Genomic DNA, 15189 nt, shown 5'->3' on the forward strand with positions numbered 1-15189 from the left:
CTAATGAATAGACTCTGTCTTCCTTCGTGCTGAGCTGCCCTGGGAGGTTCAATCACAGTCTAGGATTATGGTTTAGAGCAGCACTACTCAAACTTTCATGTGCTCATGAATCATCGAGGGATCGTGTTAAATTCAGATTCTGATTCAGGAGGTCTGGGGTAGACCTGAGCTTCCTCGTGTGTAGTCTCCAGGGTATGCCCACACTGCTGGTCTGTGAACCATATATGGAGAAGCAAAGTGTGTGGCTTTGGTATCATGTCTTCCAGGTTTGAATCTGGGATGTGTTGGTCTGTAGCTGTGACCTGCAGCAAATTATTTAGCCTGCCTGCACCTCCATTTTGTTATCTGTGCCTCTTCGTGGAGTTGTGAGAGGGCTCCGTGAGCAAAGGAGGCCTAGGAAAAAATGGAAGTGATGAAAATGGAGATTCTAGCCCCCAGAAGTGATCGTCCCTAAATCCTCAGCCCCAGCTCAGTTTGCAGATTATTTAAGCCAGGCTGCCATTTACCTTGGACCCAGGGCCATTTAGCTAACAGTAAGTGTAGCAAAAACAGGAGCAAAGAAAAAGAAGAAGACATTGCATCATGACCAAGCAGCTCCTAAATCTCTGCTCCAAGGGGGTTCTTGCCCACCTGCTCCTAGATGGGGAGGGCAGCCAGAGTCTCCCATCAGTCCCCCGGGAAGCAGGACCTCCTTCCCACTCTGCTATTGCTGCAGACACTTTTAACAGTGACGCTTTTTCCAAGCCAAGATTTGCTAGTTAAAATATGGCATGTTTTGGGGTGGTTTTTAAGGAATGGAAATAGCCACAGCACTTGGGTTATGGCTTTGTGAGTGCTTGGAGGTACGAACCATCAAGTAAAGGTATTTAGGTGTTTGGGCTGTTTTTTCTTTCCGCAGTTTTTAAAAAGCAGTAATTAGGTTTATATCACTGAAATGCAGTAAATGCTTTATAGTCCTTTTCCAGGTCTTCCCGTCTGTGGACTTAGTCTAGCCCTCCTTGGCCTTCGACCATCTAATTACTGTGGAACGGGCTGGGTGATTATTTTATTCCGTAGCATCCTTTACTTCTACTTCATAGCCCTTAACACAGTAGCGCTTAGTTACATATTTGTGTAAGTGCTGGTTTAACACCCGTCTTCCCCACTGGCCTGGAAGCTCTGCAGTAGCATGGCTGGGTTTCTCTTCCTCACAGCCATATCCATGGCCTGTTCAGCCATGCCTGTTTCAGGGGAGCAGGTCGGAATGGCCGGAGTTAGTGGGGACAGGTTGGAGCTCCTTAGCCTAAGAGGACAGAAAAAGTGACTCCTTCGCAGGCAATTCTACAATGTCAAGAATCTTGATGTCAGTGTGTTTTGGTTTCAAGTCTCAGTTCTGCCACTTAGTATGAGCTTGGATGAGTTCCTTTCGGAACCTCAGTCTTCTCGCCTGTCAAATGGGGGTAGTAGAAGTACCTTTCTTAGAGTTCAATAACATAACATATGTAAAGCACTTGGCACAATGTCTAGCACATAGAAACAGCCCAACTAAATATTAGCTGTTATAACTTGGATCGTTATTATCAAGATTCTGCTAGGGAGGCACTTAGAGTTGTGCAGTCAAGTTTTTCCCTCGTTCTCAGTTCTCCTAATTTTCTTTGCAAGAGAAAAAATAGTATCTCGTTCAGGTATGGGGACTTGTGCACCTGTCCCTTCTTGTCTCAGTGGTACCTTGCTCTGGGGCACACATCAAAGCCATTCTCTGGGCTGGATTAATTTTCCATTACTGCTCTTCTCTTCTGATTCCCCTCCCCTGCTTCCTCCCACCTGGGCTCTGTGTGTGGCCTTCCTGGAGAAGAGCAAGCGCCAGTGCCTCCATATCTCAGCATGGGCATGGGTGCCTGTACTTTCTGCCCCATTCTCAGCCCTGCTGTGCTAGTCTAAGAGGCAGGCACAGGGGCCAGGGGCTGGGAGAGGTAGGGCTGGGTGGCAGGATTCCCCTGGGAGTGGTTGTTAGCATCGTACCTGCTGTACTATTAGCTTACTGTCCTGCTACTGTTAGTCACCTCCCTAATGAAGCTGGTCTTTAGCTTCTGGGACAGCTGATTTCCAGGGGATTATTTGTATTACACACTTTAATGCTTTTTAATAGTGAATTTTTAATTAAATGGAAAGTCCTTTTGGAAGCAAGGGAGCAGCAGCTGCAGCAAGACTTTGTGTGCAGCCCCAGCTTAGACCAGAGAAGCACAAGTGAGGAGGGGGCTGGCCGGGCTTTGGGGGAGCTCGCTTGAGCACGCCTGGGTTGAATAGCGTGGGAGGGAAGAACGGGTCTGGCTGTAGCTCCTTCCTTCTGTCATCTGGGGGCCTAGAGAAGTATGAGCTTGTTTGCCCAAGTACAGGAGGGAACAGTTGGAGGAGGAGGGATCCTGGTAGTACCACCTGCCTTTGATCCCATTGGTAAATCACAGAGATACTGAGTTTGGGGTAGAACTTTGGGTAACCGGACCAGATCAAATAAAGTAGGCGATATGACAGTTGTTGGGCCCTGGATCTGGCTCTGGCAGGTCTGTGTCCTCATTTGTCAACTGAGAAGAACCACAGAGCTGTAGTAACGGCTAAGTGCCTATATTTTATGTTCTGGCTGATCTTGCTGTGGTGGGAGAGGATGTAGGGAAGCCCCTTGGCCCTGAGGAAACAGTCTGACACTGGAAATGGAATCTGTCATTTGGGGTGGTTGGCAACATGGAGCCACCAAGGAAGAGACACAATGACTTCTGTGTATCCAAGATCTTCACTGGCTGGTTTGGTGTCAGGCCATTCCTAACGTGCTCTGTGAGTTGCTCCTGAAACCCCCGAGGATTGGCAAGGGTCAGACAGAGGTTCCCCATCAGGAGAGATCAGGTGAGGGAAGGGACGGGAGCAGCTGGGACATTCAGCCAAAGCATCTCCTTGTGTTTGCATTAGAATGGTGCTCAGGGGTTGGCATTTAGGCCACAGGTGGCTTTGTGGGCAGAAGCTTGAAAAGGAGACCTCAGAAGACATTAGATTGGTTTTTTGCCCAGGAGCTCTGGAGGCGGGAAGTGGGAAGGGATTCTGCTTGCCAGCCTTTTCCTGCAGCGGGTGAGTTGCCCTAGTCTGCTCATTGCAGTGGCCTCCTGGACCCGTCTATGCTGCTGTCATAAGTGCGTTTGCGAGTAGTCTCTCTCACAGTCTCCATTGCTCTATTGCCTGGCTGTGTGGGCTACACTGCATCTCTTATAGGAAGCAGTGGTGTAGACCAGTCTTTGGACTCAGAAAGAGCTGGATTTACATCTTGACCTATTATATCTTTGGCCTTTGGTAAGATACAACATCTCTGAGCTTCCAGCGTCCTCATCTGTAGAATGGGAGTGGTTGTCCAGAAGAATAAACTCCTCGGAGGCAGCTGCTATGTCCCTAAATTCCACCATCCAGCACAGAATCTGACACATAGTAGGCACTCAATAAATGCTTGTAGAAATACGTAATGTATGCAAAGAGCCTAACCCAAGGCCTGGCATGTAATAAGCACTTTAATAAACAATTATTATTGTCATTGCCTGAGTTTGCATGTTGCCTCCCATGCTTACCATCCATTAGCCTCACTCCACGTGCCTTTCTGCTGGACTCTACCTTTCCAGCTTTTCCCCTTGCCTTTAATTCCCCTTTTCCCATCTACTCCCGTAAAAGAGCTCTCGGGCTCATCCATCTTGTCATTCTTTGTTCCTCTGCGGTCAGCATCCCCAGGTGGTCCTTGCTCTTGCTCTACGTTACACTGTCATGCATCATATCCCAGGACCACCTCCTCTGGGACTAGCACCTCTGGGAAGGTTCCTGCTTTTCTGTCTTATTTCTTAGCCACAAAGCTTCTATCTCTTGCCTACGTTTGAGGCAGTATGAGATGGCAGCCAGAGCACTGGACCTGGGGTCTGGTTGTTTCTCTGTTCTGTGGCTGTGTCACCTGGTCTTGGGGGGTGATGGGCATGTCGCCACTTCTTACTGCCACTCCTTCAGAAGACCGTCCAGTGAGGCTGACAGGCTGGGACAGGGGTGGGATTGCTGAGGAGGAGAGGAGTAGGTTTCCAAGGTTTCTCTCTGTTAATCTCTGTCCCCATCTCCTCTCTTGCAGTGCGCCTCCATGACAGTATTTCTGAAGAAGGGTTTCACTACCTCGTGTTTGACCTGTAAGTTCCACTTTCTGAGGGTGTGGGGGCCTTTCCCTCCAGCTGGCTCAAGATGAAGGCTTGGAAAAAGACCTAAACTGGGTCTTCAGCCTCTGCTGAGAGTCCCTCTCCTTTAGCCAAAAGAAAGGGTTTGAGTTTGAACTTCCTCTAGTAATGGGCAGGTTGCTCAGGGGACCTCATTGCTCACTCAGTATCTCCCCAGGGCTCTGAACCCCCGGATGGCATTACTCTTGCATTTCTGTTCAGCAGCACACCTTGTGCAAATGCTTTTTTCTTGTTTCTTGGTGTGTTGTCCTTAGTGGAGAAATAGAATACAGCTCTTCACATGACCTTAAAAATTCTGGGAAATTGAAGGTGGCTTTTATTAGTCATAAACTGGACTCCAATTGGTCTCTCCTCCACTTTGGTTGTGGTTTAATATCTTAAAAGTGGCTCTTTACCTCCTGGAAATGCCTCTCTGGTATTTTCAGGATTGGGTCTCTGTGTCCTTGGTCTCATTATTCTTCAACTTTAAGAATAGGTCTGTCCTTCTTGGGTAGCTGTGTATCTTAGTATTCATATTGGTCTCAAATAAAGCTATGACTTTCTGAATAGATTGATTATTTTCTCCTAGATCTCTGTATATTCTTCTTTGCCTGAGTGTTAACTAATCTGTAGGTTATAGAAACAAATGTGCTGGAGAAAAGGAGGGCCCACATTACCCCAAGGTGAAGCCCCATGTCATTGAAGGATCGAGCACGTTCTGGGCTCTCAGATGAAATGCATGTAGAATTTGGATTTCTTTAAAAGCTGTTCCTTGGTGTGACCTGTTACCTGTTGGATGCTGGTATTGGCCAACTGACACTGACCTACCCCCTTTGACTGTCTCTGTCTGTTGGTTGCAGTGTTACCGGCGGGGAGCTGTTTGAAGACATCGTGGCCAGAGAGTACTACAGTGAAGCTGATGCCAGGTGAGATGGGCGCCCTAGAGTTCACTGTGAGTCTTGGCCACGTTAGGGGGGGGCAGGCATTTTGCCTATTTGAATAGTCTTTGGGGAAGATCAGAAGAGCTCTTATCTGGACAGAGATTCTGTAAGCTGGACATGGGTTGCATTTGATAGGTGATGTTAGAAGTTAAAAGTTCAATACTCCCAGATCCGTGTTTTTGCGAAGCATTTGCAAGTCTCCTTTATCCTTTCACTCTGGAAATACCTTTTCTTTGCACTACTGTGTACTTGCAAGCCTGCCCAAGGGCCCTCCCTACCCTGCTTCTTTCCTTTGACAAATTTTACTGTGTGCAAGGCATCCTGGGAATGATCCAGAGATGGAGGAAACATGGCTTGTGTTCTGAAGGAGTGTAAACATCTGGGCTAATAATCCAACCAGGAACCTTCTTGGCAGAGATTCCATCCTGGATCACTTAGTCTCTTGACCACCATGACCAGCCCTGATGTGGGGCTCCTCAGGCTGGAGGACTGTTCCTTGGTCATATCCCTCAGTCTTCACCCCCCCCCCCCCCCCCCCCCCCACGGAAGCCCACAGAGCTCTTAGGTGCTTGTGTGACCTGTATTTCCTGCCTTGGCTCCTCCCCCAGCCCTGAGATTTCTCTGAGGGTGATGTCCATACAACCTGGTTTTGATCATCCTGCCTACAGTTTATCTGGCATTTGTGGCAGCTCTGGCTGCCTCTGGGGAGTGGGGGAGTGCAGCTTCCTCACAAATTTCTCAACCCTGAGAGGCCAGCGTTTGCTGATCAACTTCAGATGCTTCGGCCTCGGGGAAAAATTCTCAAGTGGGGAGATGAATTCCAGTGCCAGCAGGGGAGGACCAGACTCTGGGGCAGGAGGAGGCGGTGATAGCTCTGGGAGCCTGGCGGGGAGGAGGGAGAGCTGGCTAGGGGGAGGGGAGGGGTTGTGTGTGACTGTACCAGTGGGCTTGGCCTGGCTCTGCTGGGACACTTCGCACTTTTGCCATTTTTGGCCAGAAGGCTCTCCCTGCTAGCCTGGCTCTGTTCTAATTATACATTTCTGTGGAGACTCGCCTCTTCAGCTCAGTCTTGAAGTCTCTTTGGCCTACTCATGGGCTGTGTCCTGAAGGGAGGCCTGAGCCTCAGCCTCCAGGAGCCTGGTAAGACCCCTTGGCTCTTGTGGAAGCCCCAGAATCAGATTTTAGAGGAAGGAATAAGAAGTCCAGGACATCAGACCAGCACCCCCGGACACTCTGCAAGCCTGCTCTGCATACCTGGTAGTACCTCCCGGCTGGCTGGGGTCTCATTCTCTAGGCTCAACTTCAACACTACTGATGTTTGGGACCAGATAATTTTTTGTTGTGAGGGCCTCTCCTGTGCATTGTAGCATTTTAGAAGTATCGCTGGGCTCTACCCACTAGATGCCAGTAGCATCTCCCCCCCGCTGAAAAGGGATTTACCCACACCTTAGAGGATGGCTTGTGAAAACCAGCAATGTCTCCATACTTACCAGATGTCCCCTGTGGGCAAAATCATCCCCCACTTTTCACCATTGCTCTAGATCACCAATGCTCTCTGCCAGGAGTTTGACTGCAAGTGTGGCAGGATATTTTGGAAGGTGGACGGCCTGATTCAAGAAATAGCAGTTGCAGTGCCTGGCTGGCTCCAGTGATAAAGCATGAGACTCTTGAGGTCTCAGGGTCATGTATTCAAGCCCCACGTTGAGTACAAGCCCCATGTTGGGCGTGGACCTTATTTTAAAAAAAAGAAAAGAAAGAAAAGAAATAGTAGGTGAAGGTGACTCTGGGTTAGTTTGTTTTTTTTCTGTGGAAAATCATCACCAGAAATGTTCCTCAGTTGCCCTGTTTGGAACCTTCTTAAGCACATCGTTTCTTTTTTTTTTTTTTTAATTTTACTTTTTTAATTTACATCCAAATTTGTTAGCATATAGTGCAACGATGATTTCATAAGTAGATTCCTTAATGCCCCTTACCCATTTAGCCCATCCCCCCTCCCACAACCCCTCCAGTAACCCTCTATTTGTTCTCTATATTTAAGAGTCTCTTCTGTTTTGTCCCCCTCCGTGTTTTTATATTATTTTTGCTTCCCTTCCCTTATGTTCATCTGTTTTGTGTCTTAAAGTCCTCATATGAGTGAAGTCATATGATATTTGTCTTTCTCTGACTAATTTCACTTAGCATAATGCATGCTAGTTCCATCCACGTGGTTGCAAATGGCAAGATTTCATTCTTTTTGATTGCTGAATAATACTCCATTGTATATGTATACCACATCTTCTTTATCCATTCATCCATCAATGGACATTTGATGTCCATCTTTTCATACTTTAGGTATTGTTGATAGTGCTGCTATAAACATTGGGGTGCAACTGTCCCTTCGAAACAGCACACCTGTATCCCTTGGATAAATGCCCAGTAGTTAAGCACATCATTTCTTAAAGGTGTCTGCGTCCTGAGTTTTATCTTTATAGTCTGTGTGCTACCAAGCACAGTGCCTGTAGGTTGTCAATAAATGTTTAAATGAGTGAGTGTACCTCCAACAAAACAACTTAGGTATAGTTGTACTAGCTTTCCTAAGATGCCACCACAAGTCTCTTCTCCGAGAACAGAGTTTCTATAGGGGGAGAAAAGAAGGAAGGGATTGGATGGTCTCTCTTTCTCAGGAGTGTCCCCAATTTCCTGGAAATGGACTGGTTGTATTGGGCCTTTGCAGTCTAGGGAGGCCTGGTAGACTCTGTTCTGGTCTGTCCTCTGCCATTATCTAGTGGGAATCCCTGGACAAACCTGTTAATATGCCTGGACCTCAGTTTCTTCTGTAAAATAGGTTGAACTAGATGATGTCCAGAGTCCAAGGTTTTAGCTATTGTTCAGTGATTCCCTGTGAATCTGTAACCCAGACTTACATGCTTTAATCTGTAGTGTGTGGTCGTGGATGAGTAGTTTAACCCTGCACTGACATTTCTTTTCCTTGTGCTTTTACAGCCACTGTATACATCAGATCCTGGAGAGTGTTAACCACATCCACCAGCATGACATCGTCCACCGGGACCTGAAGGTACTACCCAGGCTCCCCCTTTGCCTTCTGCTTGTGAAGCATAGGCGCCACCTGGTGCCAGGGTGTGGTACTGCGAGGACCCAAACAAGGCTTCCTCAGGGCCAGAGGGTGGGTGCCTCATAAGGTTTTTTTTCCTTATACAGCCTGAAAACCTGCTGCTGGCGAGTAAATGCAAGGGTGCCGCCGTCAAGCTGGCTGATTTTGGCCTAGCCATTGAAGTACAGGGAGAGCAGCAGGCTTGGTTTGGTAAGAGTGACCCTGTCTTCCTGGAATGTGGCCCCCGCCCTTCCTCCTCTTCCTGATCTGCTTTCCTCTTTCAGAACTAGAAGCCAGACCCTTAATGGTCCTGGTCTCCTCAGAGACTGGAGAAGGGGGAGGGTACAGAGCGTCCCCCTGGCCCTACGTGACTCAGTACAGTGAGTCTAGCTGTTGTCAGCACAGCATTCTTGCTGCCTCTGGGGAGGAATGGGAGCTCCTGGTAGGCACACGGAGTTGCCCTCTGATTTTTATTCTGGGCACTACAAGAAACCCAGCCTGCCATCTCTTGCTGCCCACGTGCTGAGAGCTTATGTAGCAAAAGCAGCAGGAATGAGAAGGGACTCGGGGGAAATTGCTGATGTGGTTTTAATGAGAGAGAAAGTGGGTTCAGTGTGCCTCTGCCCTCTCTTCTGCTACAGGTTTTGCTGGCACCCCGGGTTACTTGTCCCCTGAGGTCTTGAGGAAAGATCCCTACGGAAAACCTGTGGATATCTGGGCCTGCGGTAAGCCCATTCCACACTCTCAGCTTTTTGATGTTAAGGGCCCTCAACTTCCAGTGATGGTGAGAAAGAGGCATCGCTATTCCTCGTGGGCCCCACAAGTGTCTGGTGTGTGTGAAATCACGGTGTTTGCTCTAGTGCCCCTGGGATGGCTGTTCTCATCACTCGCTCCTCCCCAAATACTTCCTGGATTATACTGCATCCTTCCTGAAGAGGGATTTACGCACGCCTTAGAGGATGGCTTATGCCTAAAGAAATCCCTGATGTGGGCGGTGACACTGGGAGCGAAGGATAGCAGGAGGGGGCTAGTGGCACAGCATTATCGTCTGCCATCCACTTCCACCTCTGATATAACCTTGACTTTCTGCGTGGCTGAGCCCTGTGTGGCTTTTCTTGGTTCCTCAGTGAAGTAGGTGAGTGACCCCGATGACCTGTGTTCTGTCTCGTAGGGGTCATCCTGTATATCCTCCTGGTGGGATACCCTCCCTTCTGGGATGAGGATCAGCACAAGTTGTATCAGCAGATCAAGGCTGGGGCCTATGATGTAAGGAATGGTTTGTTCATGACCCTCGGGCTCTGTCCACAGGAGGGGACATGTTTAGTATGTCATGGGATATGGGGAGTGTGTGGGGACTTTGAGGACCCAAGGATGGGCATACAGGTCTCAATTCCTGCCACACCCTATCCCAGGAACAACTTTTTTGCACAGCCTTTCTTGGTAGTTATAAAATTGAGGAGCGCATGGAAGCTCTTTGATCCGTTATTTGCAGAGAATGGCCTGAGAGGTGTGATGTGGTACATAACATAGGGACAAGAAGTGTCATGGCTCCTTCCACTGCAGTGCAGCCTTGGGCACATTGTTGAGCCACTGTTTCTTTCTAGTAAGGAAAAAGATGGGGTTGAACCAGAAGATGGGATTGCTGGAATCCCCTTCCCACTCTGATCTGATATCCTGGCATTCTAACCATGATTCTATCTTCCTCTCCTAGTGTTTAAGTTTTGACACAGGTGCTGGGATGCCCCAGGGCTTCTCCATCTCTCTGCCAGGGAGGTTTAGATAGCACAGAATATCCCATTTATAGGAGTTGGAACGAAGACAGAGCCTCCCTTTCAGAGTGTGGGGCTCACAGATTTCATATGTCTCCTTTCCCTCTTCCTGCTTAGTTCCCATCACCAGAGTGGGACACGGTGACTCCTGAAGCCAAGAACTTAATCAACCAGATGCTGACCATAAACCCTGCGAAGCGCATCACAGCTGACCAGGCTCTCAAGCATCCATGGGTCTGCGTAAGTGTCTTCGCCTGGGGTGGAGGATCTCAGAGATGTCAGCCCTCAATATGCCCTTAGTACTCTCCTCACCCTCCTTTTTATGAACAGAGAATAATTCTGGGCCCTGAGCAAAGACCCAGCAGAGAGGGAGGGGGACTGGGTGGGGCCCAGGAGGGATTCAAGGAGGCAGTGGCCTAATTGGCTTCAACCTGTCTCTCCCCCACTTACTTGTCAGGTGTGATTTAGTTCTGATCTTGAATGAAAGCTTAGGTTGACCCTTGCAGACTCTAGAGAGTTGATGGTAGAAAGCAGCTGGCACAACCCAAAGTGAATTACCAAGCTTAGGGTGCATATTCAGCTCTCAGCTGTCACACAACTCTAATGGAAATGTGAACAAGACCCAACAAATAAACAAAAGGGGGCCTCTGGGCAGTTAAAAAGAGCATCTTGAAGTTCAGTCATAAAGCTAGGAGAGCCTCCAGGCTGTCAATGTGGATCAACATATTCTTTTTCCATGAACACTTCTATAAAGCTGAAATCTGTTTTTTTTTTTTAATATTTTTTAATTTTTATTTACTTTTGAGAGAGAGAGGGTGCAAGTGAAAGCGGGGGAGGGGAGGAGAGAGAGGGATACACAGAATCCAAAGAAGGCTCCAGGCTCTGAGCTGTCAGTACAGAGCCCGATGCGGGGCTCGAACCCACAAGCCGTGAGATCATGACCCGAGCCCAAGTTGGACGCTCAACTGATTGAGCCACTCAGGCACCCCTGAAATCTGTTTTCAAACAAAGAAGAGGATCTGGTACAGTTAGGCCTCCTGACAACCATGGTGCATTTATGTATTTGCTTTTCCTGTGTTTACTGAGTGCCTCTTCAGTGCCAGTCACTGTGTGGGTACTGAAGATAAAAAGATGAGTAAAGCATGGTCCCTTCCCCCCAGAGATCTTAAAAATTATCTGGGGACGTAGGCACTCAAACAGCAGCCATTCTGCAATGTGACAAGTACATAAAAAAATCTAATGAGTGCACAGGAACTCTTGTTATCTGGTGAGTAGTTATCTGGTGAGGTTATCTGGTGAGGTTACTGAAGGCTGCATGGAGGAGGTGACCTCTGTCCTGGTTCTTGACAGCTGGCTGGGAGTTCCTCAGGATAACAACCTGAAGACAGAGGTTAGCATGGGCCAGGGTGAAAGGCCATGGGAAATTGTGGCAAGTTTAAAGAATGTTAAGTAGTTTGGTTGTAGATGAAGATATGCCTACAAAAATGCAAGAGAACAAGGCCAAAAAGATTCCATGACATACAAGTCTCTGCCTAATGAGTTTGGATTTTATTCTGAGAGCACAGGGAACCATTTAAGGGATTTAAAGAGGGAACGAAGGGGCGTCTGGCTGGCTTGGTCAGTGGAGCATGTGACTCTTGATCTCAGGGCTGTAAGTTCAAGATCTATGTCGGGTGTAGAGATTGCTTAGAAAAAAATAAAATCTGAAGACAATAAATTACAAAAAAATAAAGAGGCAATGAAGTACACAGTTAATAAAGGTCACTTTGGAAGCTTTGTAGAAAATGAAATTGAAGAAGAAAGGAGGCTGGGGCAGAGAGCTCAGGAAGCTGTCGTAATTGTCTAAGCAAGACCAGATGAGGTCTTAGCTAAGGGTAATGATAGGAGACTGAGTGGTGTGGCAAAGAGTGGACAGATTTGGGAGATATTTGGTAGACAGAATCAAAAGGATTTAGTGACCAGTTGGATTTAGGGAGTGAAGGAGAGAGGTATCTATGGGGACTGCCAGATTTTGAGTTGGTAATAAGCAGAGGTTTGTACCATTTACTGATTCAGAGGAAACCCAGAGGAAGAGCCAGTTTGTGAGAAAAGATGATGATGTTAGTTTTATACATATCGAGTGTGGTGTCTGGGGACCTCTAGCCGGAGACATCAGATGGGTGGTTAGAAATGTGGTTCCAAAGATTAGAAAAGAAGTTAAAAATTGGAAATGTGGGTTGCAGTCATTTCTGTGTGGGTGGTGTTGAAATAAATGGGATTGTTTCTATGCTGATCGAATTCCTATTATGGCTTGTATTTGCTTCGGTAAGAAAAGAGATGGCCACTGAACACCAGCAAGTAAAGACACAGTTAGAGGAGCCAGCAAAGAGGGCTGGGAATGAGAACTTCTGTGGCCGAAGGAGGTTCAGGAGCAGGAGATTCTAAGAAACGAGGTCTCAATAAGGGATGGTCTGCCACAGAGAGTCCATGATAAAGATGGAGAAGAATCCATATACTCTGACCAATCAGAAGCCATTGTTTCATTATTTCGCTGACAGAGGCAGTGGAGTGAGAAACTGAACCCTTTCTTCAGTGAGGGAAGAGGGAATGAGGGTGAGGAGAGAAAGAAATGGTACTGTATACAGAAGATGATGAGTCAGGGGAGTTTTATATTTTTGTTTAAGGAGAGGCTTGAGTATAATGTATAGAGGCGAATATAGTCTAGAATAAAGGATTAAAAATATTGACTAATTGAAGAAGCAAAGGTTGGGCTAGTAAAAAGAGGTTGAAATCAGATGAAAATCACTTTGTGGATGGGGGTCTGAAGTTGAAGGAGTTCTTGTGTGATGATCTCTCATTTCTCTTTGTGGAAAAATTTATGCTTTGGAGGAGGAAGTGAAGTTATAAGACTCAGGAAAGGGAAGAGGAGGTTGGCAGACTTGCTTTGGGAACCAGGAAAAGGAGTGGGCCAGGGATGAGGGGAAGGATTTTGGGGCAGCCCCATGGAGGGGCACCAGGCTGCATGTTGTGGGATTTATTTTTCTAGCAGACTAGCCAAGACAGCAACAGCAAAGGGAGGAGGGGGGCAGTGAGCAACTTAAAACAGATACTCAAGAACTGGGGATTATACTATGTCCTGGGAGTCATTCTCATAGGCCCCACCCTCCACCATCCTATATAACTCAGTAGCTCCTGAGGGCATCACTCTATTAAAATATTACATAATAATTGATGCTTGTATTGATGACCCTGAGTCATCAAGGAAATCATTGTAAATCATCATAATTGTAAATCATTTCCAGTGGACTCTTTAAGGAGGAAGGAAGTTAGCAGTGATACACTGAAGAGAAATTACCATCCAAAATGATGAAAAGAATTGATACTTCAGCGAAGACCCTTAGCTTCTCAGATCAGCTTTCAGGTCCTTGTGGGGGTGTGATGAGAGGGGCTCTTGGAAGGGATGAACATTCTCTGTAGAGAGCAGGAACACTGCCTGTTCTCTCACTGCTCAGGAGTGCAGTACGTGCTCAGCCAGCAGTTGCTGAAGGAGTTACTGCATGAGGATCACAACACACAGGATACTCTCTTCCATTCCGTAGCCTCCCATTTCCCAAGGAAGAGGAGAGTGCTGTCTCATGCACCCTCCTCATCTAGCATCAGTTATCAGTGATGTTTTCATGTTCGGATTTTTGTCCTTATATAACCTTGAGTTCGGGATAGTGCTTTTGTTGTAAAAGCATTTCACATCTATGACCTCATTTTATCTTCAGATCAACTCAGGGGTGGCTGAGCACAGAGCCAACAGTGCTAGGACTAGGGTGAGGGGCAGAGGACCTGGCAGGAGGGCTCACAGGCCTGTCTGTTTGGGTTCCAGCAACGATCCACGGTGGCGTCCATGATGCATCGTCAAGAGACTGTGGAGTGCTTGCGCAAGTTCAATGCACGGAGAAAACTGAAGGTGAGTCTTGCCTTTCCAGGCTGCCAGAACAGGACAAAAGCCTGTCCTAACCCATCAAAAAGGAAGCTCCCCTTCTGGCTGGAGCTGAGCTGTGAAAGTTGTACATGTTGGGAAGCCCCAAAGACCTGAGGCCTTGAGGCTCTGGACAGCAGCTGCCCTCTGCCTGAGACCAGGCTATGCTTTTCGAGAGTTCCAGCTGAATTGACAGGCCCTTCTTCTTTCCCCAGGGTGCCATCCTCACGACCATGCTTGTCTCCAGAAACTTCTCAGGTATGTTTTCCCAGCCGTGCACTTTAATTTCACTGAGGTGAGTGGGTCAGAACAGGGTGTTGCCATCCCAGTGGTGGGTGTCTCAGGCAATATCTTGACCAATATGAAGATGACCCTGTTTTGAGGGGCTGCTGCTGCTGGGTCCTATTACATGAGATTCTGGGGGACTTCTCTTGGGTTCACATTTACGAATTCTATTCCCTAAACCCTCCCAAAGAGTAAACTGCCCAGCCTCCCATTTACCTTGTCCCTGGGGATTCTTATTTAATTCTCTAAAGACTCTTAGCACTTTAAGCTTTTAGCCAGTCACTAGGGTATTGGACAATGTGCTGGGGAAAAGAAAGAGATGAGATGTAGTGAATCTTCTCAATCACCACCATTAATTTGCCTACTGGGACCATCTCTACTTTATTGTGTCTAAGTAGGGATGACTAATAGAAATTTTTCCAGATGCTTAAACATTTTGTAGAGACGGTGCTTAAAATATGCTCTGTGATACTAGTTGTGTAAAAGTAAAGAAATAGAGACCAGCAGGATGAAGGGAAAGCAACTTGCTTAAATTTGCCTGAGAAATTGGGATAGTTGGGACCAGTAATTTGTAAATCACACTTGGCATGTCTTTTTAAGATGCAAGACACTCCACCCCACCCCAACCCAACCCCATCATTGTTTGCCCTCAGTGGGGAAGCCCAGTGGCTTTCTGTGAGGAAAAGGTTAATGTCAGAACTTAACTGAAGAAAGAAGGACTCTTCCCAGCTTGCCTTTTCCCCTCCGGCCTCCACAGCCTCGCAACCCCCAGCCCCACTGTTTTGGCTGAAGACCCTTTCTCTTGTTCTCATAGCAAGATTCCTTCCCTTGCTTTCCTGTGCTGACGTGGAGACAGAGTTGTGTGGCAGCACTTGTGTAGACAGCCACTCTGGGCCAGGGTTGCCCCCTTGATCAGGAGGGGCTTGTCTGTGCTGATTCAGGATAACCTAAG

The 15189-nt window shown here is 47.5% G+C and overlaps 1 protein-coding gene across 16 annotated transcripts in view; it reads left to right on the plus strand.

The window, feature by feature from the left end:
- Positions 1–15189, plus strand: part of CAMK2G (calcium/calmodulin dependent protein kinase II gamma) — a 56083-nt gene that overhangs the window by 16060 nt on the left and 24834 nt on the right. For 14 of the 16 annotated variants that reach the window (XM_030334266.1, XM_030334255.1, XM_030334259.1 and 11 more), the window contains exons 4-12: positions 4124–4178; positions 5063–5128; positions 8126–8198; positions 8342–8444; positions 8876–8959; positions 9406–9500; positions 10121–10243; positions 13857–13940; positions 14168–14210. In XM_030334266.1, coding sequence (XP_030190126.1) covers positions 4124–4178; positions 5063–5128; positions 8126–8198; positions 8342–8444; positions 8876–8959; positions 9406–9500; positions 10121–10243; positions 13857–13940; positions 14168–14210 — 726 coding nt within the window. The remainder of the gene's footprint in view (positions 1–4123; positions 4179–5062; positions 5129–8125; positions 8199–8341; positions 8445–8875; positions 8960–9405; positions 9501–10120; positions 10244–13856; positions 13941–14167; positions 14211–15189) is intronic. The other 2 variants (XM_030334264.1, XM_030334265.1) reach the window with 1 other exon arrangement.

Source organism: Lynx canadensis, chromosome D2, assembly GCF_007474595.2.
Source record: "Lynx canadensis isolate LIC74 chromosome D2, mLynCan4.pri.v2, whole genome shotgun sequence".
NCBI lineage: Eukaryota > Metazoa > Chordata > Mammalia > Carnivora > Felidae > Lynx > Lynx canadensis.